The 25,020-nt window shown below is 36.6% G+C and overlaps 1 protein-coding gene across 1 annotated transcript in view; it reads right to left on the bottom strand.

The window, feature by feature from the left end:
- Positions 1–25,020, bottom strand: part of LOC124556365 (nose resistant to fluoxetine protein 6-like) — a 168,299-nt gene that overhangs the window by 6,645 nt on the left and 136,634 nt on the right. Inside the window, exons 12-14 of the mRNA XM_047130330.1 lie at positions 21,750–21,879; positions 19,335–19,509; positions 10,454–10,596 (exon numbers count right to left, since the gene is read on the bottom strand). Coding sequence (XP_046986286.1) covers positions 10,454–10,596; positions 19,335–19,509; positions 21,750–21,879 — 448 coding nt within the window. The remainder of the gene's footprint in view (positions 1–10,453; positions 10,597–19,334; positions 19,510–21,749; positions 21,880–25,020) is intronic.

Consider the following 25,020-nt stretch of genomic DNA (forward strand, 5'->3'; position numbering starts at 1 on the left):
TTCTCTGCATGATGCACATGAGAAACAGCAAATTCTTTTGGCATGAGAATCTTGAGGATACATCGACAACTTCAGAAAATACCACAAAACAGCCAGGGTAAAACTCCTGATTGGGTCCATTAGTATAGAATGTGACTCAGTTGCAATGACCAGTTAAAAATAGCACACCATCTGGCCTAACTGCAAATTAAAACTGAAGAAATAGCACAGATGTAGGAAGTTAAACATATGGAACCTTGATAAGCAGGGAGAACCAGAGGCTGTCCATAGTTTGAAAGGAACATTGGAGAGAAAATAAATTTATGGTAAAACTCAAGTAAAAGAAGGGATTAGCTTCTAGGACACATTCTGAGGTATCAAGGGATCATCGATTGGGTAATGCAGGGGAGGGAGGAGGATAAAAATTGCAGAGAGTGATAGAGATTTGACTACTGTGGGCAAATAAATGCAGAATGCAGTAGTTATACAGAGGCTTGATCAGGATAAATTAGCACAAAGAGCTTCATCAAACCAGTCTTCAGACTAATGTCCACAACAACAGCTTCTGAATAACAACTGGTTTTTTCTACAGATTTCAATAATATTGTCTCATGCAGTACAGTTTATAATTGCTTGGCATGCATCATTTAATTTTTTGGGACTACAAAAGTATTGACTGTGTGTAGTACTCCCCTAACTTTTCAGCTTGACAGTGGCATTGTACTTAGACAGGTATAGTACCTGTGGAATCTATCTGATAGATAGATTTCAAATAATGCACTGTTTAAATTCACTTGACTTATTCTGACAGAAGAAATATCAATGATCTTGATATATAAGTGGATATCTGCAGGCATTTGCCAGTACTGTCAATAGCATACACCTTTTTAATAAATTACTTATTTTTAGCATATATGAAATAATATTTCATCATGGTAATACTGCGCGGGTGCCACTATGGTAGGGTAACATGGAAAATTTACATACTTCACATACCTGTAGAAGGTTTAGATTTACATCTATATTTATACCCTGAAAGTCACTGTGCAGTTCATGGTGGATAATACTTCATACAAATATTTGCATTTTTTCTGTCTTATTCCATTTGTATATGGAGTGAAGGAAAAATGGCTGCCTATATGCCTTGGTGCACAACCTACTTTGTGTTATCTTTTTCTCATGATCATCATATGAGATGTGCAATGGAGGTAGAAGAATTGTTACACAGTCTCCCTGGAACACTGGTTTTCTAAATTTTGTCAATGAGATCACTTTCCATGAAAATATTTTAATTTTTTGGTTCCCTGAGCATTTTTATTAGACTTTTGTATTGATTTAACCTACCTGTTATGATCTTTACAGCATATCTGTGGATTTGTGTGATGACTGCTGTGATACCTATTTCATAAGGACTCCAAATGTTGGTGCAGTACTTCAAAAATGGTTGTATCAGTGCTTTATGCCATTTCCTTTACACACACATTGCACTTCCCAAGAACCCACTCCATTAATGTATGTTTACCATTCATCTCTGATACTACTGGTTTTAAATGTTTGTCACATTTATTTCTTTGTAGTATTACCCTGTAATATTTAAACAATGCAACAAGCTCCAAAAGTTTACCACTAATTTTGCAGTCTGATGCTACTGGGTTATTTACATTTGCCATCAACATTATGATGTGTTTATCTACATTTCAAGATCTGACATTCATTACACCAAATTGTCCATGCAATTCTGAATTTTCTTGCCTTATCCAGTGACAACTCTTTTCTGTAGACAATAGCATTATCCACAAATAATCTAATACTGCTAATCGTATCTGATAAATCATTTATGTGCACTGGTACTGCTAATGTAAGTAATCCTGTTACATTTCCTTGAAGCACATCAGAAGTTACTTTCATTCTCTTGAACATTCAGCATCGAGTCTAGCATACTGGGTTTATTTAGTCAAAAATTCTTTGACTCAGTCTTATTTGTGGTAATACTTTTGAAGATCATATCTTGGCATGAGATTACTTCCTGTTACCTTAGAAATAACAATTTTAATATGACAACTAGTATTAAGATGGTTTGAGTGTCTCAAGTAGTGGTGTGAGTAAATTATACTGATTATAAACTAACAATGTTAATACTGGCATTACTTGTACTGCTGCAGCTACTGACACTAATAGTGATAATAGTAGTCATAATAATAATAATAATAATAACAATAACAATAATAATGACAATAATCGATATAAGAAGAATTTTTAAGTGGACAGAGCAGATTTTTTTCTGTTATAGAGAGTTCTGGGGAAAGTAAATTTAAGGAGACTGCATCGGCTAGGAATACTGGGAAATGACCAAGATCAGGTTGGAAAGAAGGATGTACAAGGGTTATGGGAGTGTAAAAAGACAATGGTAATCACTATTATTGTTTTAATAGATATGACATTGTCTGTCTTCTGAAGCTGGAGTTGTTATTTAGTTTTCTAATGTAATGTGGGAGGTTGTCCCAGAGTCAGGTTAATGTAATGTGGGAGGTTGTCCCTGAGTCAGGTTCCTGCCACTGACAAGGCCATGTTGTTCAGACAAGAGGGTTAAGGTTGAGGGGAGAGTTGGAGGACAGTGTTCATTGATATGATGGTAGAGAAGATAGAAGATATGGAAATCACTGTGTTCGTCTGCACGTAGCCAGAATAGCTGTGGATATGATGGTGAAATGTGATCCAAGAGCTGAACATCACAGGTATCATGAACGCAGGCATTCAGAATACAGAATTTGTGTTACAGAGAAGCAGGATGGTAAATGCATATGAATGGCATTTTGCATAACTTGATTATTGATAGACCAGAAACAGGCTTCAGTAATCATGAGGAAGACTGGGAATTGAATGTTGTCAATAGCATCATTTAATGAACAAGGAGATAATTTCAGAGAGGAGAAAATATTTTTGGTATCTTTTGGGTCACACATTTCCCATCAGCCAGTGGATTATCAGCTCTGACAGACTGTTGTGTATGCTTAATGACCTGCCAGTTGGATTCCCCTGCACCATCTGGCTCAGCAAATATAGTATCGTTCTATCTTGAGTGGACTTAAGAACAGTAAGGTATGTTCTATCCGTAGACATCTTGTACTTAAGCTGGAGGATGATTCTCTCTGGCTGTTCATCTGATAAGCCCCTGCAACATGTGACAAACCACACTAATATTGTGGAATGGCGCCAATATGGTGGTGCCAATGCTCTTATCTGGGAAGGCATCAGGTTAGGTGCATGTACATCTAAACATTGTGTCTTAAGGGTACTGTGATAGCAACAGTCTATACGACTCATATCCTCCAAGGGTTTATACGCTGTTTTGTGGTGCATATGTACCTGGATTCCCTCTGATACATGATAATGCTAAACTATACTGAGTTGTCCTGATGGACGAGTGCCTGAAATATGAAGACATCACGTGTTTAGGATGGTCATCTTGCTCTCTGGATATGAATTAAAAAGAACATACTAGGTGCACTGTAGAAGAGGGGATTTCACCCCTATCATTGCTATCATGGATCACTGCGAACTCGATACAATGCTTGTTACTGCAAGTCCATGCAGAATGGAGACCTGTCTGCATCCTGTATTGCCATCAGGCCATCACACTCCATACTGACTACCTGTATGCCACTGGTGAAGGGATACAAAGTGCAGCAAGTGCTGTGACCCATGCTCTGTGGCGAGTTTCCACGTTCCCCTTCTATTTATATCATTGTTTCATGTGTCAACATGTTGTCAGCTCATATTTTAATAAACACTGTGAATCTGTCCGTTGTCCATTGTCCATGCAAAGAGCATAAAGGTCACCTCACAGCCTGTTACATACTCATTTCAGCACCACTGAACAAAGCTTGTGCAGTAAATACAATGTTGTCAATGCATAGTACATACTGAGAAAGCATGTTTTTCAAAGTTTCTTCAAAATTAAACAAATATTTTTGTTGGTGCTGGTGTTTTATAGATGAATTTGTGACAGCTAGGGAATGTCATTAGAGATCTATAATTCAAAAGTAATGTGTATTTCAAATACAGTAAGCATTCTCCATGCCCATATCGATATATCCTTCAGTTTGATCAAATTAGTCTGAAATTAATGTTTTGACTAAATATTGAAAAAACTGTTTAGATTAACTACCTTTCATTTTAAGTCCTCAGTATGAATATTTTTATATGGTGTAAATTATAAAAATTCATAGGAATGTGTGGTTTTGCATCAATGTAAAGTTATGACTCCAGCCAAAATGAGGTCTCTATGATTTCTTTTCATGCTCACAGCTGACCAAGCCACATTTTTAATAAATTCCTGCACCTTTGTTTTGCAGATTAAGATGATACTTTTCACCCAGCAAAAGATCCCTGAAAGTTAAAAAATTATAAAGCCATAGCAGATACCCTGTTGGGATGCCCATGAGTGGTATAGTTGGTTGGATGTGTCATATTTTTCTCGGAGTGAAAGCAGCCACCAGCAAGTTAAGGAGAATGTCCTGATGGCTGTCCACTCCACAAGATGAAAGCTGCAACTCACTGGGCAGAAAAAAGTCATCATGGCATAAGGACACCATCACTGTGCTAGTCTGTACTCTGCCTCAGAAACCATGTTGTGTCTGAACTTAGGAGAGTTTTCGTGATTCTAGATGGCAGACATAAGAAAAACCTCCTCACTCAGTTTTCCACTCTAAATTTTATTAAGTAGCTGAAGTACTGTAAACAATATAACCTTTTTATTGTGTAATGTGAATATATACTACACCATGATGAGTGGATTCTTTTCTTATTACTGAGCTCTATGTTTTAAAAACCCACTTTAGTTTATAAAGCTGTGGTGAATGGAGGCTCCGAATTTTGAGACTGAAGAAGAACTCTGTTGTAATATTACATAAACTATTGCTGTAAAGGGATGTTCACAATGTATGCTTTTGAAGAGTTTGTTTCAGAATATACTTAGCGGTATACACAGCATGTTTCTCTTCGTAGGCAGCTGCCACCTCAATAAATCTATTTCATAGCTACAGTGGAGGAGTTGTTTTTCAGGCAAAATACCTGGAGGAGCCTGCAGATATGGAGACAGCCAGCATCACTGCTTTTTCCAATAATTGTCGTACGACAATACCATCCATCTGAGCTGCCCCTGTAGACTGAGTTGCAGGGTTCACATTGTTGTAACTAATGATGAATGAAGATAGAACTGTGCACATTCTCACAACACTTTATTGTATTGCCTCATGTCATTGTGTGGACTTCAAAGACCCCTTAACATATTGAGAAAAGCACTGATTTAAAAATGTAGTCTGGGATGTAGCTAATTCTGTATCCTGATAAAGTTATAACACAAAGTTCAGGTATGTTAAAAACATGATGAGAATTATAACTGTGCACATACACAACTTTTTAAAAGGAAATCCAAAGCCAGTGATATATCTAACCCTCTTTAGTTCATAAATCATGAGCTAAGATGGACAGATGAAGGCACCTACAAAGAGCAAATAATGGATACAGTTGTACAGAATATTCTGTACAGAACATTACTTTAAAAGCTGATGTGAACGTAGTGACACTTGAAATGACAGTGTAACAGGTTTGACAGTTATATCAAGAATTTAAAAGGAAGGGAGGATTATATGGAGATAGAAGACAATACTGGAAACATATTCTTTGAAGTTGTCTGATGATTTCATGATTCCAAATAGCATCACAGAGCTTCATAAAATTGAAAAGCACAGTCTATGTAGAAAATCCTATTTTATAGCCATCTCTAGCAAGTTCAGGTGGTTGAGGGTAGAATGATATCTTCTAAACCCATACTGGATGCAACTAAAGTTTCTTGTGTTTCAGGTGATGTTTCTGGATGCAGTTTCGAGACACGCATTCTACAATTGTAACAGTTACTGTTGATCTTGCACATTTACTGGAATTTACACTGGTGTGTTACCATTCCACTTTGGAACCAGTTTAACAACTGATGAACATTTGCCACAATCTCTTCTTTCTTTCTTAGTTTATTTGTCATGTGTTTATTCTTGGAGCCCAGAAGCCTTTGATACTGGTAACCTGATTAAGTCATCAACCACTAAACTGCTTCCTGCTAACCTGAATCTGAGTGGGCAAGGGAACAGTGCACAAGGACAATGATTAAGAATGCTTTTGCTTTAGCACTGAAGTGCATGTTATCATCAGTATTCAGGAAACATAATTCCTCCAGCAGCCTATGACTGTCAACAGCTTGACAGGTGAGGTAAGTGAAAGTGAAATACTATAGCATTCTGTTTATGTCAATGTTAATGTTAATGTTAAAATTCCCTAAAAGGAGAAATGGTCTCTATGAAGAGGTTCTTTGATTGTTAAAAAAGGAAACAAGTACAAAGGTAATAGAATGTGCAATGTTACAGATGTGTGAAGTCCCATATGCTAATTACAAAGATGATAACTTCATTGTTGGTCCTACTACAATGAGACATCCTGGCAGAAAATGCTACAGCCTCATAACATCATAACACAATGGCTTCATACATCACAAAATGTCTCTTGTGTATAAAAACACAGAGCTGTGCTGAAAGTTTGTTACTCCATACCAGTATGGACTTTGAATCCTTTCATGGAGCTCTTTAGCTTAGACAGTTTTGTCATTGAGTTGTTTCTTTGTCTTTTACCTTTTCCTTACATCAAGTAGGGGAGCCTACAGTGGATGGAGGACTTTTGATTTGCGACTGGCAGACCTCAAAATCCTGTTACTCTCTTGGAAGATCAATCAGATGCATCAGGCAGGGCTAATGTGGTATTGTGTTATGGATTTTACCCAGATTCTACAAATTTGTAACTGGTTGTTTTTATCACAAAAAATTTATAATTTGAAACTTTTTTCCGAATTGTATATAGTCAAAATAAATATGGGTATGCTCAGTTTCTGTTGCTTATCTGTAACTAACTTTTATATTTGCAGATACATTAGTTGCAGTTTGTGTTTGCTCCAGATTCTGCTGTTCACAAGATGTACATTCAGAAAATTATTAGATGATGGTGGTAGATAAATAGTTAGGTAGGCTGATAAATATTTTAGCTTTGGAACAGTGGATTCATTTGATGACTTCCATAAATTGTACTTTTTCCTCATCAACAGGTGATTGGCAGGTAAAGCTCCATACTATATTATTCCCAGGATTTTCTAAATAAGCTTGTGGAGATTAATGTGATTTTAATACATTATGCACAGTTTTATCACATTTACAACTGGTTGCTTAGCTCTTGCCATATACAGCAATGTGTTCATACCATCAACATATCAAACACTCCATAGTTTTGAATAACAATACAAATTAGGATAGATTGCTACTTACCACATTTAAAAGTAGACTATTGCATATTATTCAGCTATCCTTCATCACAAGAAGAAGCAAAACACACACACACACACACACACACACACACACACACACACACAGAAAATCTCACAACTCTCACACATTGCCGCAGTAACTAGAAACAACAACAGCTGTGTGTTTGTGTTTGTCACACACACACACACACACACACACACACAGAAAATCTCACAACTCTCACACATTGCCGCAGTAACTAGAAACAACAACAGCTGTGTGTTTGTGTTTGTGTGTGTGTGTGTGTGTGTGAGAGAGAGAGAGAGAGAGAGAGAGAGAGAGAGAGAGAGAGAGAGAGAGAGAGAGAGAGAGTTGTGTGTGTATCAATGTGTGTCTGAGTGTTTCTTCACCTTATCAAAGACTGGTGAATAATATCAAAAAATCTACTTTTAAATGTGTTTGTCTGTAGCTCAATTCCTCCTCCATGCAATGAGTACCAATCTATCATAATTCATATTGTTATTATTCCATTCCAGATTTTCTATTGTTTGACTTCCTAAAAGTGGGAACATAAGGTCACACCCTAAAAACAACAAAACATGCTTTGATATGGTATTGTATGGTATATTATGATATGGTATGGTGCTGGAACTGAATGTAAGTGTGTAAGCGGAGCTTAAGTTTGATTCTTTTTGCTAAAATAACACTTTTGTTAAAATTCATGGTATTCTGAAGAGTGGTCACTAAAACATCCATAGTACTCTGGTTGGACTAACAGTGCTGGCTTTCCACCATCTCAGGAACTATATGTTCATAAAACATATATATTGCAAGCGATTGAGTTCTCTGTGATGTGAAAAGCTTTACCTCCTAACTCACCCCCTTACCTTAATGGGAAATAAGCTTTTAACATCCATCAATAATGATTTATGTAAAAAACCTACTTTTAAGTAGGTGGACTAGTATTTGAACCTAGCTGCTTGCAAAAATAGGATTTTAGCATTGCACTATCCTTAGTACAAAAAGAAAATTGTGATAATCTGCTAACAAATGCAGACAACAATGAAAACGACATAAGAGACTACCTTTCATTTTAAGTCCTCAGTATGAATATTTTTATATGGTGTAAATTATAAAAATTCATAGGAACTGTGTTTGATTGCATAATATCACACACTTTGATTTTGTCTTAAGTAATCAGTTATCAGCCTAAAACTATGTGATTCTTATTACAATTTCTTGCATAGCTAGCAGTATTAAAATCTGAAAAAAGTTTAAGCAGTTTTCTTTTTAAGCTGTATGCAACCAGAGATTTCTGTTACACAAGTTTTTAACTACTTAGTGCAACTCATTGGCTAATTGGGTGTCAGATAACATATCTAACACATTCTGATGTTGGGTCCTCAGTCAATCCTAGAAATTTTTCTTGCCACTTATCATGGCTTGCATCAATGGTAAAGATTTATTGATATAAAATTACCAAGCCATACTGCAGTTCCGAGTCCATGTTAAACAGTAAGTACTGCTGTAACAGGCTGGGTAAGATATTTCTGAGGTCAAAAGAAGACAGACATTCCACCTCCAATAGGACTGTGCTTAGTAAAGCTTTGTGAAGTCCTAAATATTCTTTGTTGAGAACACCTTCCCTTATGACCTATTTGAAGTGAACTGAATTGAATTAAATTAAACAAATACTAACAGTGGCAATGATAGTGCATGTTCCTATATTGTAATGTCAGTATATTTTGTAAAGTAGGGTTTGTTTTCTCTATAGGAGCAAAACAAGGCAGGTAAATTCTTGAATTTGATAAATAATTTTACATGCTGTTGGCTACAAAATTATTTTTTGTGTTTGTACTGACTACACTGTGTAAGTTACCAAATAAAATAAGCAAATGAAATATAATTTAATGAACTGTGGGAAAAATACACTTATTTGCCACTTGTTTAATTAATTATTTACTTCTGTGACATAGATTTCCAGATACTAGCCTAGGTTGCAAGTGGCAATTAAGTGTGGTTTTCTACACTGAAGAGCCAAAGAATCCCAGATATACTTAATAATGTTCATGTCTGGGGAGTTTGGTGGCCAGTGGAAGCATTTAAACTCAGAAGAATATTCCTGGAGCCATTGTGTAGCAATTCTGGATGTGTGGGTTGTCACATTGTCCTACTGGAATTGCCCAAGTCTGTCAGACTGCACAACAGACATGAATGAATGCAGGTGATCAGACAGAATGGTTATGTACATGTCACTTATCAGAGTTGTATCTAGACATATCATGGGTCCCATATTACTCCAATTGCACACATCCCATGCCATAACAGAGCCTCCACCAACTTGAATAGTCCCCTGATGACATGCAGGGTCCATGGATTCGTGAGGTTGTCTCCATACCCATACACATCCATCTGCTCAATACAATTTGAAATGAGACTCGTCCAACCAGGTAACATGTTTCCAGTCACCAACAGTCCAATTTAAGTGTCAAGAGGCCCAGGCGAGGCATAAAGCAAGGGTACTCAAGTATGCCTTTGGCTCCAAAAGCCCCATTGATGATATTTTGTTGAATGATTCACACACTGACACTTGTTGATGGCCTAGCATTGAAATCTGCAGCAATCTGCAGAAAGGCTGCACTTCTGTCACATTGAACGATTCTCTTCAGTCGATGTTGGTCCCTTTCTTGCAGGATCTTTTTCCAGCCACAGTAATGTTGGAAATTTGATTTTTTATCAGATTCCTGATATTCATGATACACTCGTGAAAGGGTTGCACTGGAAAATCCCCACTTCATTGCTACCTTGGAGATGCTGAGTCCCATCACTCATGCACCGACTATATCACCACATTCAAACTCACTTAAATCTTGGTAACCTGCCATTGTAGCAGCAGTAACTGATCTAACAACTGCAACAGACACTTTTTGTCTTATATAGGGGTTGATGACCACAGTACCATATTCTGCTTGTTTACATATCTCTGTATTTGAACACACATACGTATACCAGTTTCTTTGGTGCTTCAGCATATATAGTAATGTTTCACCATGCAGCTACAGTGAAATCAAGATAAATTATTAACAAAACATAATCAGTTCCTTTTTACACAATGTCCCTCTTCTACTTACCACAAGGCCATTATGAATATGCAAAGGACCATCCATCTGGAAGCTTGTCAGGAACATTATCAGTGGATGCACCAGGTATGCACAATACGTCAATCTGCTGAGTGGATACAGTGCACGAAATGACAGGAGTGAATTCACAGCACCTGTGGTTTAAACATTTGATGTATGATTACTGCAACTACAACAAAGATAATGTTTGTACTGTACAATGTGTTATATTTTTAGGAAGAAAAATCATAAACTGAAACATAACTGTAATACAAATGTATGTCAAAATTTTTTTTAGTATTGATATTATGAAAAACTTTATAGATACCATCTGATTTGTTGGCTATTTTAAAGGAAGAATAATGTTTAAAATAAGAATTTAAAAGGGCATATAACTTTAAGGGGAAAAAAGTTTCCAATCCTAAACAATTACACAAGCTAATGTGGTGATGCTTTAGCTGGTGGTAGCTGGTTAAAATTTCAATACTGTAAAAGATCTCCACCATCAGCATTGGACCAGCTAGAGTAAAAGATATGGTTTCTTGTCAACAAGCACTGAACAAGTCTCCTGGTTTAAATCCCAGTACCTAAAGCAGTGAGGGTAAGTGATGCAGTTGATGATGATTCATCCATTAGATGGATGCTGGTATCTACATCTACATCTACATACATACTCCACAGGCCACCATATGGTGTAAGGCAGGAGGTACCATGTAAGTGCTAGTCATTTCCCTTTTATGTTTCACTCAAAAATGTAGCAATGGAAAAAAAAACAACTATCTATATGGCTCTAAATGAGCTCTAATTTCTCTTACCTAATTTCTCCTATATTCGCAGTCCTTATTCAAAAAGTACATTGGTGGCAGCAGATTTAATCTGCAGTCAGCTGCCAATGAATGTTTTATAAACTTTATCAGCAGTGTTTCACAAAAAGAATGTAGTCTTCCCTCGAGGGATTCCCATCTGAGTTCATGATGCATCTCCTTAATATTCACATATTGGTCAAATCTACCATTAACAAATCTAGCAGTACACCTCTGAATTGCTTCAATGTCTTTGTTTAACCCATCCTGGTGAGATCCCAAACACTTGAGCAGTACTCAAGAATGGTTAACACAAGTGTTTTATATGTGGTCTCTTTGTAGATGAGGTGCTCTTTTCTAAAACTCTCCCAATAAACTGAAGTTGGCCATTTGTCATCCCTATTACCAACCTTATGTGTTCAATCCATTTCATATGACTTTGCAACATTATGTTTAGATATTTAATCTAGGTGATGGTGTCAAGCAGCATTACAGGATTGTTTTTCCTATGTATTGTATATGGTGGGCTCCAATCTCACCAGGCAGCCACCACTCTTGCAGGCATGTGCTGTGGGTAAATGCAGCCCTGGTGTTGGTAGCAATACCCCAGGAGACCACATGTACACAGCAGACATCAACACAACTTGACAGGCCATTTTCAAGCAAGCCTCACACAGCCTCCATGGTATTGCGGGATGCCAGCCTCACCATTACGTGGCACAGGCACAACTTTTCTACATGAAATAACTTGTCCTGTCTGAACCATCTACAAACCCAGAGCCTTGTTGGACCTTATTGCTAATTGTACACTACCACCCAATCAGCCCACCACTGACTATGGCTTTCATGGACATCATAGCTGTGAGTACCTTCCAGGCAACATAAAGTATTGACTTTTCAGTTTGTAATCAAGTCGTGTGGACACTCATCCCAGAAACTTTGTACTGAGTTCCATTTCTTAGTAACACACAAACAATTGTTACTGCTACCTGTGCATTTCATTTGTCACATGTTAGACATCTTGGCCACAAACACTAAATTACTCATCTGCGTTAACTAACATTTTTCTACAATTAGAACAAGCTACTGTTCATCACACCAAATAGAAATTCTGTCTAAGTTGACCTGTATCCTTTTACAGTCATCTAATGATGATACTTTCCCACATACTACAGCATCATCAACAAATAGTCACAGATTGCTGCTCACCCCTTTCATCAGATCATTTATGAATGTAGAGAATAAGTGTAGTCTTACCACATTTCCCTGGAGCACTGCTGATGATATGCTTGGCTCTGATGAACACTTGCTATTGAAGACAATATAAAGGGTTCTATTATGTAAAAAGTCTTTCAAACATTCACATATCTTGGAATGTATTCCATGTGCTCAGATGTTCATTGAAAGTCTGCATAGAGACACCACATCAAACACTTTCCAGAAATCTAGGAATATGGAATCTGCATGCTACCCCTCATCCATGGTTTCCAGGATATTGTGCAAGAAAAGCCAAAGCTGAGTTTTGCAAGGATGATGATTTCTAAATCCATGCTGATCTCAGTAGACAGAAAATTTTCTGTCTCAAGGAAATTTATTGTATTTGAAATATGTTTATGTTCACAAATTCTGTAATTTCGTGGATTTGCTCTTTTACTCTTCTTATTTACAGAAGTCACCTGCACTTTTGAAGTCACTTCAGACTTTGCACTTGGTGAGAGATTCACTATAAATGCAAGCTAAGTAAGGGGTCAATGCTATAGAGTACTCTCTGTAAAACCAAACTGATATTCTGTCCAGATCTGGAGACTTCCTTGTTTTCAACTGTTTCAGTTGCTTCTCAGTGCCAGGGATAGTTATTTCTGTTTCCTCAGTATCAGAGTCTGTATGATGGTATATCTGTACAATCCTCCTGGATGAATAATTTTTTAAAATGTGAAATTTAAAACTTCATTTTTCATTTTGCTGTTTCATATAGCCACACCAGACTAGTTGATGAGTGACTGGATAGCAAACTTTGACCTGCTCTGTGATTTTACGTAGGACCAAAATTTTCTCAGATACTCAGCAAGATCTTTTGCTAAGGTATGATGGCAGAAGTTGTTGTATACTTTGTGGATTGATCTTTTTACAGAGGCATGAATTCCTACTAACTTTTGCCTATCGACATTTCCACTTTCATTTTTGAACTGAGAGTGCAACAGCTTCGGCTTCCTGGGAATTTCTGAATTTTGTTATTGAACTGCAATGTATCTTTCCTGTCCTTAATCCACTTGATCAGCACATACTTCTGCAGAGTGTGATTTACAATCAGTTTAAACTTGACCATAATTCCTCTATGTCCTTTGTAGTGGAACTAAATTGTTTCCACTCAGTGTCTAAGTAGGATGTTAACAGCTGCTTACTACTCTTCCCAGCATAAGTACTCTACAAGGTTTTTTGATGAATTTATTAAATTTAGTAAGCATCATCACTGTGATGACATTATGATCACTAATTCCTATTTCTGTACTGAAATTGTCAATAAGGTCAGGTCTCTTTGTAGCTACAAGGTTTAAAATATTTCCATTTTGTGTGGGTTGTCAAACTAACTGCTGAAGACAGTTTTTGGAAACTGTGTTCAGGCCTACTTCACAAGACTGTCCATTAATAGCACCTGCAATGAATCCATAGATGTACAAGTCTATACTCGGCAGGTTAAAGTCAGCCCAAACTAATATTGCATGATTGGGGTATTTCTGCACTACTGAATGTAGGCTTCATTTGAATGACAACTCTTACAGCAGAATTAGGTGGTCAGTAAATGCATCTGATGATTAACCTGAGTTCATCTAGGCTGGTTACTTATATCAAAATAACTTCACAGACTCAATTTCAGTCTCAGTAAAGACAATATTTTTGTCAACTGCAGTGAACCTGTGTTCCCAATATATATATTCCATGCCTTGTTGAATATTTAAGATCTTTCTATTTCAAGTTTCATCTAGCTCTTGGTTCTGAGAATAATTTGAGTGCAGTAACTTTCCTGGAGGGCAGTAATTCAGGAACTTTGCTATGAATGCTTCAGCAATTTACTGTTAATATTTTGACAGCTGATATGCCTTTACTTTGTATACAACCTGATTTTGCTCTCTGCATATCACTTGGTGATCATTCATAAGAGGACCTCCAACTATTGCCTAGCCAAAAAAACTCCCATGTGCATGACAGCACCCAAGTATCTGCTTCCTGCGTGTAGTGCACTTCTGAACTGTCAAAGGGAATTCTACAGTTCTCCACTTCATAATGCAGGTCCAGGAATCTGCAGCCAAGACCATAACAGAATCAATTGACCCTCTGGTTGAAACTCTTCACCCAACTCCAAGAAAAAGGTCAGAAAAGGTCCCTGATCAAATCTTGGTATGATACTACAGATTGTAAGCACCTGTATGTATTGAGCAAGCCTTCGAACCTAAGTGATTGGCATTATTGGTGCTGACATGAGCCTCAACCACAACCTGCAGATGATCACATCCTGTGTACTTGGTAACTCTCGCATCTCAAATGAGCCACCCTCCACCCAGCAGACATACTGAGTGCAAATTGGATTTCTTTTCCGCTCTGGATGCTATTTTCCTAGGAGTTCCATAACGTGCCTAACATTGGACCTCCTGATAACTAGTAAACCCCTCCCCTGTGTGCCTGTTCAGACCCTGCTGAAGGAGTGACCACCTGTCCACTCACTGGGTCAACTGGCGAGGCCAGATGGTCAGTCTCCACATTGACTCTTCACCTCAAGTGACATGAACGTATTAAAACCCACTACTCACCCTATGGTGGAGGCAAATCTCTCCTATCAGGTACACTTAAGGTTCCTCATTAGCAGAGCCCATGGGTAAAAAAATGATACCTGAGGTGTCTCATGCAACATTCCAGATTCTGCATCAACACTACACCCCAAGGCAGCAGCCTGCAGATGGCTGATCATGGCCGATACTATTTTCAACTGTTCATGAACTGTTACTAACTCCTCCAGCATTTGCACACAGCATGCATACACCTTATCCATCTTACTACTGGTAACTTGAGAATTAAACTGTAAAAGCATACAAAAAGTTAGCTATGTAACTTGCTACTATCCTGATGTGTCACAAGTGGCAGATGGAGCCTGGCTTTCCTTCCCTTTTTCTTTCTCCTCATCAACGTTGATAGGCAGTAACAAGAGACTAAACTTTACTCACACTTGATTTAGAGATCTTCAATAAAGACAAAACATTCACACTTGGCACTGAATGAGCCAATATGTATCTTGCAAGAAGAACCTTTCTGATTAGGTGACTTAACAACTTCTCAGGGTCTTCCAGGTTTTCCTTGATTATTGACAACTAACAACACTCATAATTACATAAATATACTCCTTTAAGTATGCTCACCATAAGATAATTTTTTCTTCATTTTTAATTTTGAAAGAATGAAAATTTCCTGGTATTAGCAATAAAGTGATTTGCTGGCATCCCTTCCACAGATTGTAAGTGAAATGGTCCCCATAGATGTAGAAAGGTCAAAAAGTCTTAAACATACTTTCATTTAAGAAGTTGCAACAAACTTGTAACAAAACATGAAAATCTGAAACACGGTGAGGAACATACAAAATTACTTTGGGTACTGTAGCCAAGCATCATCATATGGAAAATCAGTTTACAATACTTATTTAAAGTAATCAAGTCACAGCACTGAAGATATGCAGAAGTCAGATTTTATGTAACACTCACATTATTTGACATTATTAATAATATATAAATGTCAACAGGTTCTTCCAATGCTTTCCTTTGCACATCAGTGGCTATTCAGAAACCAAGCTCCATTCATTTTTCAGTTTAACAGATACTTTTTATTATGTTGTTACTGCAAAATACCAATCACAACTACAATACCAGCTCTCTACATAGAGACTGAGTAAACACTGACCAGTGTTGTAGCTTCCCTTAACACGGCACCAAAGAGGTGCACCAACAGTGGTGCACCAAGCATCAATGTCACAATCAGTTCCAGTTCTTCTAGATTGTGTTTGGAGAGTGGGTGTTACATTTATGAATTTTCATGTCAGTGGCTGTAATCATTTTTGAGGTCTCTGTGACAATCTTTCAGTAAAATAATGCAAGATTGCATGCTCCAAGTGTTGTCATGTCCTACCATAATATAAAATGTGCTCTGTTGTTGCTGTGGCCAATATGTTCTTCAGACCTGTCTCCTTCTGAAAACACCTGATCTTGAGTTGTCAAGAGACTAGCACACCATTACTACCAGCCATTGTGATTGATGAGCCTTAGCACAAAGCTAAAGCAGCATGGATTGATGTACCTTAGCACAAAGCTAAAGCAGCATGGATTGATGTACCTATGTCTTTCATCCAAAATCACTTCAAATCTATGTCCAGCCAGGTTAGTGTTGTTGTCTCTGCCATAATTAGTAGCCTATTGTACTAAATTGTGCACCATATGAACCCCTAATCATGTACAGATTTAATTTTAATGACCTGTAGTGTACACGTAATGAGCAGAAACTTGAAATGAAACAAAACAAAATAACTCCACTTGCTCTTATGTCTCACCTAATAAGAAAACTATTTCTTTTTCTTTTGTTTTCTTATCTGCCCTATATAGGGTATTTACACAAAATGACCAGATTCTTTTACAAACAGTATCCTTCAAATCCTTATTGTTCAGAGGACAGTTTGTATTGATTAATGGCCAAGAGATAAATATTCTGTACAGGAATATTTTATTTAAGAAACTATTCGAAAAAGTCGGCAAAACTAGGTGAATTTAAAAATCTGACTTCACTAATAAATGGTTCTCTCTCTCTCTCTCTCTCTCTCTCTCTCTCTCTCTCTTTCTTTTTCCCAGGGTTGAATACTTCTGTTTCCAATTCCATTCTTCTTCTATAAAAGAAAAATTATGTCTTCTTTCAAAATTTGGTAGTTTAGGCAATATTTCCACTCAAAGAGGATGTTATCATATGAAACATAGATTGTCCAAATAGTACAAAGAAACCCTTTCAAAAATCCAACATTACAATTGTAGCCCTAAATTTTCTTTTTCTAGAAATGTTTACTATTACTGGAAAAATGTGTTAATTAAAGAAATATGTAAAGCATGAATTTTGGTTCCTAGATTGATCTGATTAGGCTTTTTTAGAAAATGTGGGATAAATGTGTACACCTGGAAATCTACTTATAAAAGTAGAACCCAAATTTAATGCCATTTAAAGAAAATGCAAGTAATAATTAGAAAAAAAATCATTGCCAAGTGAATGCATGTGTCACCTACAATCCGTATCTTTCATGTCATTATTAAGTATCAAATTGATTTGTATTTTAACATTTTGTAAAAACATTCCTGCATGAGTCTCCAAATAAACACCATGGACAGTGCCTGAGTCAATCAGTGTTAACCCACAGTATAATTCTGTCAATAGTATCCTTGTCTTGAGTCATGTTCTCTGAACAGTCGCTGCTAAGTTACTGTCAAATTGAGTCTTTGTTAAGCATTCAAGTTGCAGCTAGTTATGTAATTTTGTTTGAAAGAACTGTTGGTTAATAGTGTCACACATGTAAATAGATCAGATCCATAGAGTCTATGTAAGTAACTGACCTTATTTTCTGAGAATGTATTGACAATATGAGATGAAAACTGATCACTGTGTGTGTGTATGTGAAATTAAACATTTGACTACAGTTTAAATATTGGCAGTGTTGCCTTTTTTGTAAACCTGGACCAGAATTTATTTGTTCATCTGTTGAATAATAGGACAGAGGCATTTAAGTTCAGTAATGTCCAAAGTGAATTATAGATAGCTACACTGTTGTTACTATGCCAAATGGAGTAGTTTGTCATGTCACATCATAGAGATTTCTTCAGACTTGGAGGTGGCCATGAACATGACAGATGAATGGAGACTGGGCAAGACATGCAGTATGAGTGGATTGGGTCATAAGTGCTCTAGACATGGAATGTTCTATTTCTAAGTTCATTAAAGCATTGGGCATTTCACATGCCATTGTGTTAGCCATGTGCTGTAAGTATTGTACCTCAATTTGGGGAAAACCTTTTGAGGCACAGTCAATGACTGTGGACAACATGTTGATGATAGGGATTGCTATCTCTATCGCAAACAGCAACAGAAGATAGATGGTTCACTGTGCAGCAATGACAAGCCAGCTGAATGCTGGACAATAATACCAGGGAGAAGTAATACAATATGGAACCACATCTGCTCTGTGGAACACACAAACAATCACTCTACAATTGTACCACCACTCCGGGACATGCTTGCATAAAAACCACAGGATATGGTCCATCCCACTATCCTGCAGGACATCATTCAGGTAGATGAGTATCATGGGGGGGGGGGGGGCAGTATTTATGTGGGATGAAATGTACCGTAACACATCAGCCACCAGTCACATCGGCAAACAATGCAAGAATCTACTGTCAGATCATGTGCATCCATTTGCTTGTGTACAATACACTTTCGAGAACTTGCAACTTCAGGAAGACAATACATCACCCTGATACCACTGAATTCTGTCAGAATCTTTTGAGGAATGCTCCACAGACAAGAAGATGGTGGTGTGACCCTACAATTCATTATGCCTCAGTCCTGCTGAGCACATAATATGGAATATATCTAAATGAGATGTGCATGCCTTCGATTCAGCTCTGACCAAGTTCCATGAGTCATGGGTGGCATTGCTTGCAAAGTATGTGACATATTGTGTCACTTGTGTTATCAGGGTGAAAGCATATGCTGCATGCTACCAACTGCTCACAAGTGTGCTTAGGCTCTGCATAATTCTACCAATAATTGCCAAACATTTTTAAGGATATGCATTGAATTATTCAGAAGATTTTGTTGTAGAATATATAAGAGAATACATACAGAAAGGGAAGTGTTCCCTTTTCACAGAAAGGCTCTGTTACAACTATTGGCCCATGTCATGTCTTAGGCAATTATATAGATGGCTATGTCTATCATATAATCTCTCATATTCTCTGGTAAAAATTTCCTTTATGACTAGCAAATATGTTTAAAACATTCAGTGTCCAGCTTACCTCCATAGCCAGCACAACAGGCTATTGTGATCCATGCAAGAGCTAGGCACCAGGCAGTGTGTCCAAGAGATACATAAGAAGCTGATGCATAGACTTCCAGCTTGGATAGGGGAAGCCCATACACTAAACTGATAAGGCAAAGCAGTGATGCAACCCATCCCATGAAAACACACACCTGAAAAGTGAAAAAGATTCAGTTATATGTAGCGTAGCTATGAATTTAACTTCATTTTGTAAACTGGAATATGTACTGGATTGTGACAGCGTAAGGTTCAGACAAGCTATGCATTTTTTTATTTTTTTATTTTATTTTGATAATCCAAATCTTGCACAGACAGCACTCACTGCCAAGAGAGGAAATGGTATTACTAATTTATGAAAAATAAAGAGTATTTCAGATCTGAAAGAATTTAAATACTGATAGATATTGGAAAACATGAGAAACTTTACTGAAAAGTGAACAATAAACAAATTTGTTGGATTTGTGATTTTGAATACAATATATTGTAAATCTATGATATCTGTTAGTTGTAGAAGCCCGGAGCAAACAGAAAATAATCCTTAAACTTTTGGAACATTGATCTTTTGCACTAATGATGGTCAATTTCCCTGAATATTATACATCCATATAATATTTTATTGATTTTGCATACAAGCAGAAGTGTGCATTCCATTCATAATATCGCATTACACTGAGTGCATTGTTTTTGTGGGAAAAATGGTACAGAGTCACTTTGTGTCAAATTCTGACTGTAGATATATCTGACCCAGTTACTGAGTATTTCATAAAACAAAATAGGTTCCAATTGTTTCTTAATGTTTGTTACAGGTGTGATCTTTACCAAGATACTGCATACAATTAAGGCGCAAAGATGACTAAGTCACTGGTAGTCCAATACATTATTTTTCAGCATCTTTGAGTTTTGCCCTTTTGAACTGAAGAGTACTCTATTTCAACAGAGAAATCATATTTACAGTTTATGAGGAAATCTAAAGGCTCATTTATTGTGATTGATGACCTGTCAGGCAACTCACAAGTTGCCAAGGTTGCTTCCACTATGATACAGAAGTTTTGCTGAGAAGTAATTACACATCCCCCATCAAGTGCTGATCTCTCTCCATATGATTTCTATATTTTTGAAGTCCTAGAGAAAGACATTCATGGCTGTTGATTTGCTTCAGGTGAAGATGTGCACACGTGGGTACAATTACGGTTCCACTGGCAATCACAAACATTTTTCCATTAAGGCACTGACTGTCTTGTCTCACAATGGAATAAATGTATTAATAGTTATGAGAGTTACTTTTGGAATAATAAACAGTGTATTTAATTTTTCCCTTGTGTCTCAGTTTCATTTGACTGTCCCTTATACTTCACACCAATTTGACCCTTTTAGGATGACCATTTCACAGTGTTGCAATTTTAATACCAGCAGTGTATGTGGTGCAAAATGTTGTCTCAGTTTATATTATCTGCTTCTCAGGCTATTTATGCCAGGCACCTCCAATGACCTTTTGCTGAAGCTGTTCTCACCCTGAACAAGAAGAGCTCCAGACTTCAGTTTTCCCTTACTTGCTTTACTGAGTCCAAAAGTAAGAAAAGCTTTCAGAGTATTAGGGCTGTTTTTGTATTGTAGTACAGGTTCATACTTTCAAAATTTAAGACAGCAGTGAGACAAAGCCAGCCATTTGAAAATGATAATGATGTCAAATGATTATGATTATTTTCTTCTGTCATGTGAATTTGAAACTGCAGGATTGTACTTGAATTCCAATGGAAACATGCTTTGTAACATTTTGTTTACAAGGCATTATTTACAGGAAAATTTTCACTGTAGATATAAAAAAGACTGTTGTGACATTTAAGTGTAACAAACTGTCAAAGGAGCCAAGGAAGCTCACTCAATGACATGCCATCAACATTGAATCCATCAAAGGTGGAATGTTAGCTCAGATGAGTAAGGGAACCAGTCATGACATTGTAGAACAATAATCTGGGCATTCACCTGCATCTGAAATTATGTGAGACCTCCATAAGGATGTCTGGATGAGGATTTGAATCTTACTCTTCATGTGTACAAGTCCTTTGCTTAGGTGATGAAGAGAGGCTAATTATTTCTGAAGATATATTCATAATACCTTTCGCCATCCATGGAGTTGTTAATTTAAATGTAGATTACATTTTACTTTCCAATTCTCGGAAAATCTGTTGATGTATGGTAATTCCCTATGAATAAAGTAGATCATATGCTTATTATGCAGATTTTAAATCATTAACAATTTGCATTTTTGAATGTTGCTTATAGGGTGTAAATTCAGATGTTTCTGAATATGTTACCGAAGTAGTGCAAATTGAGCTATTTCTGATTATATTACAGAAATAAAGGTAAATGAATATTTTTGTCTCCTACGTACCAAAGGTATCCTGATGACACATTTTGTTTTGAGTAGAATCCATCCTGTTGCCATTCCAACTAGGTATGGGCCAATCCTTGTCCATGGTTTGTCATAAAGTTGATCAAACAGAGCAAATGGTTCTTGAATGCTGGGAGAAAACATAACAGAAATATAAATGTTACTAACCAGGCACAGAAAAAAATTATATCATTTGTTATATTAACAGACTCATAAGAGATATGTAAAGATCATTTCAAAGAGCTTATTATTATGGTGGTCTGTAGCCTCTATATGTATAGTTGACTCCTCGGTGTTAAAGACTATTTAAGCACTTTTAACCTTAGGATGTCAATACACTAACAAAACACAAAAACTGGATGGTAAATTGATTTACCCAACAGTAGGCTAGCTAAGGTTCTTAACAGACACAAATATCTTGGCCTCAGCTTTTATAACAGGCTCCCAGAAATGGCTGATTCTGTTCCTTACAGTATATTTAGAATTATTTTAACAGAGTAGTTTAAGAAAACAAGCATACAGCTCGATAAAATGGTATGAGGAATCAAGTTTAAGTGACATAAAGTTCTGACTAATTACTGTCACACTAAGTTGGAGTGCTAAAATCAGAAATACACATCCATTCTCACTCTTGTGTATTTTATAACTTGATTGCTGTGTCATCCATCATCCATTAGGTTGTATTCTCAGCCTTTTCTCATTTCTTGAAATCCAGTAAAGAACTTCCTTTGGACTTTGTCACCCATCTGTCCAGCTAGAAGTATAACTCATCTCCACATTACTTCATTACAGTCATAATTAAATCACCCACACAAGTCTGTTCTCTAATCTTTTAATCTGTTTTCCCAACTCTAATAACAATTTTCAACACACATTTCTCAACTGTTCACGTAGCAACCCCTAATTTATGAATGGTTTTCATGTAAAAAATCAATTTGTCACTGATATAAGTCAAAACTGGTAATGAACACTGACTGTAAACTTTCAGTTTCATAACATTGGAGCTTCTTTTGAAAACTTATTCGATTTACTAAAGGCACAGTAGGCTATTTTTACACTTGTATTTTTAAACATTCAGGGTCTTGAAAATAAAGTTTAAATTCTGGATGAGTCATTGCCACAGAATAAGTATTCTTTCTTATGTCTATCACAACATTGGCTTAAACCAGAACAAATACAATACTATGTACCAGAAGGTTATAAATATGGAAACAGTTTTTGCAGATCTCAGTACCGTAATGGTGGTACTGTTATCTATGTTTCAAGTGAAATAGAGTGTAGAGAACTAGATCTTAGTTGGGCATGTGTAGAGAAACACTTTGAAATTACCGGGATCATATGTGATATAATGAAACTTATCATAGTATGTATCTACCATTCCCCTGACTCAGATGATAAAACTTTTTTAGATAATTTAGACAGTGTACTCTGCTACATAACGAAATGGAAACAGTATGTAACTGTAATTGGGGGAGACTTTAATTCAAGCTTTGATGTAACATGTAACAAACCCAGCGTAAATAAGTTACTGAATATGCTAAGGCAGCACAACTTCCATCATGTAAATTCAGAACCAACAAGACTACAAGCGTGTTTGGATAATGCTTTTGTCAACTGTGCTCGTGATATGTACTCCACCAAGGTAAAGGAGTTTGTTTTCTCAGACCACTCCATGTTAACAGTAAAGTTAAGACATTTTATAAAAGGGGATGAGAGCAAGGCTGGACAAAAGTTAACAAAATCTAATACCTTAATATTAACAAAACACAATCTCATAAAACTAACACACCAGTTGAGCATAACAAACTGGGACAAATTATTTCAAAACTGTGATTCCAGTGCCCAAACAGTTTATGAAACATTCCACAATTACTTAACAGGTATTTTAAAAGCCCATCTTGTTCAAAAGAAATACCATAAAACAAGAAAAGGTAAATTTTGGTACACCAAAGAACTGGAGAATCTAAAAAATAAGCTACTGCTGTTGAAGCGCGTTGCCAAAGTAAACAATTCTAATGAAATTAAGGATCTCGAAAAAATCACTAAGAAACTGTATAAGAAAGAGTTGCAATTTGCGAAACTAAGATACAACACAAATGTCATAAAAAATAGTAAAAACCAATGCAAAACAGCCTGGTCAGTAATTAATACTGTTAAAGGTGAAGTCAGAAACTTTGACAAGACAGTCCCAATACCAGCAGATACATTCAATAAATATTTTGTAAGCTGTGCTGATGATATCAAAAAGCTGATCAGTAAACCCAATGTAACATGTATAGATTATCTGAAGAGAGCAAACCTAAATCATAATAGCGCCGGATCATCATTGAAACACTTAAAAGAGGTATGCCAACATGAAGTTCTTAAAATAGTCAAAGAAATGGAAAATTCATACAGTACAGATATTTTTAATATGTCAAACAATCTATTGAAAGAAATCATACATTACATTGCAGCACCATTAACATATTCTATAAACCTGTGTCTCATAGAAGGGTTTTTTCCTGATCCTCTCTAACTATCCAAGGTAACTCCAGTCTTTAAGAAGGGTGTCAAATCAGATCCTGCAAACTACAGACCAATTTCACTAATTCCAGTACTAGGAAAAGTCTTTGAAGGCATAATATATAAGCAGATGTATGAGTACCTAGAACTAAATGGTATGTTAAGTGCATCACAGTTTGGTTACAGAAAAGGAAGGTCAGCTATACATGCCATAGAGCTCTTAGTCAGAGACATTCTAGCAGCATTTGAGGACCATGCGCACGCACAGGTAACCTTATGTGATCTGAGCAAAGCTTTTGACTGTGTTGACCACTCACTTCTGCTCTCTAAACTTGAGTACTATGGAATATGTGATAAAAGTTTAAAACTCATCAAATCATACCTCAATAAAAGGAACCAGGTGGTGAGTTCAGGAAGTCATCTGTCAAACATACTCGAGGTTCAACATGGAGTGCCACAGGGATCTAAATTGGGACCACTTCTTTTCCTTGTACACATAAATGACTTACCAGGAAATATAGATGTAAAGACATATATGTATGCTGATGACACAACTTTTCTATCTGTAAACCATGTACTTGATAACCTTGTAAGTGATATGAAAGTGGCAAAAGAAAATGCGACATCATGGTTTAATGCCAATGGTCTGCTATTAAATGAGGAAAAGACCCAGAATATGTGGTTCAGTCTATCCAAGACTACAAAAATAGAAAAACAAAAGGCAAAGTTTTTAGGTATTGTTCTTGACAACAGTCTAACATGGAAC

Source organism: Schistocerca americana, chromosome X (genome assembly GCF_021461395.2).
Source record: "Schistocerca americana isolate TAMUIC-IGC-003095 chromosome X, iqSchAmer2.1, whole genome shotgun sequence".
Classification (NCBI taxonomy): Eukaryota; Metazoa; Arthropoda; class Insecta; order Orthoptera; family Acrididae; genus Schistocerca; species Schistocerca americana.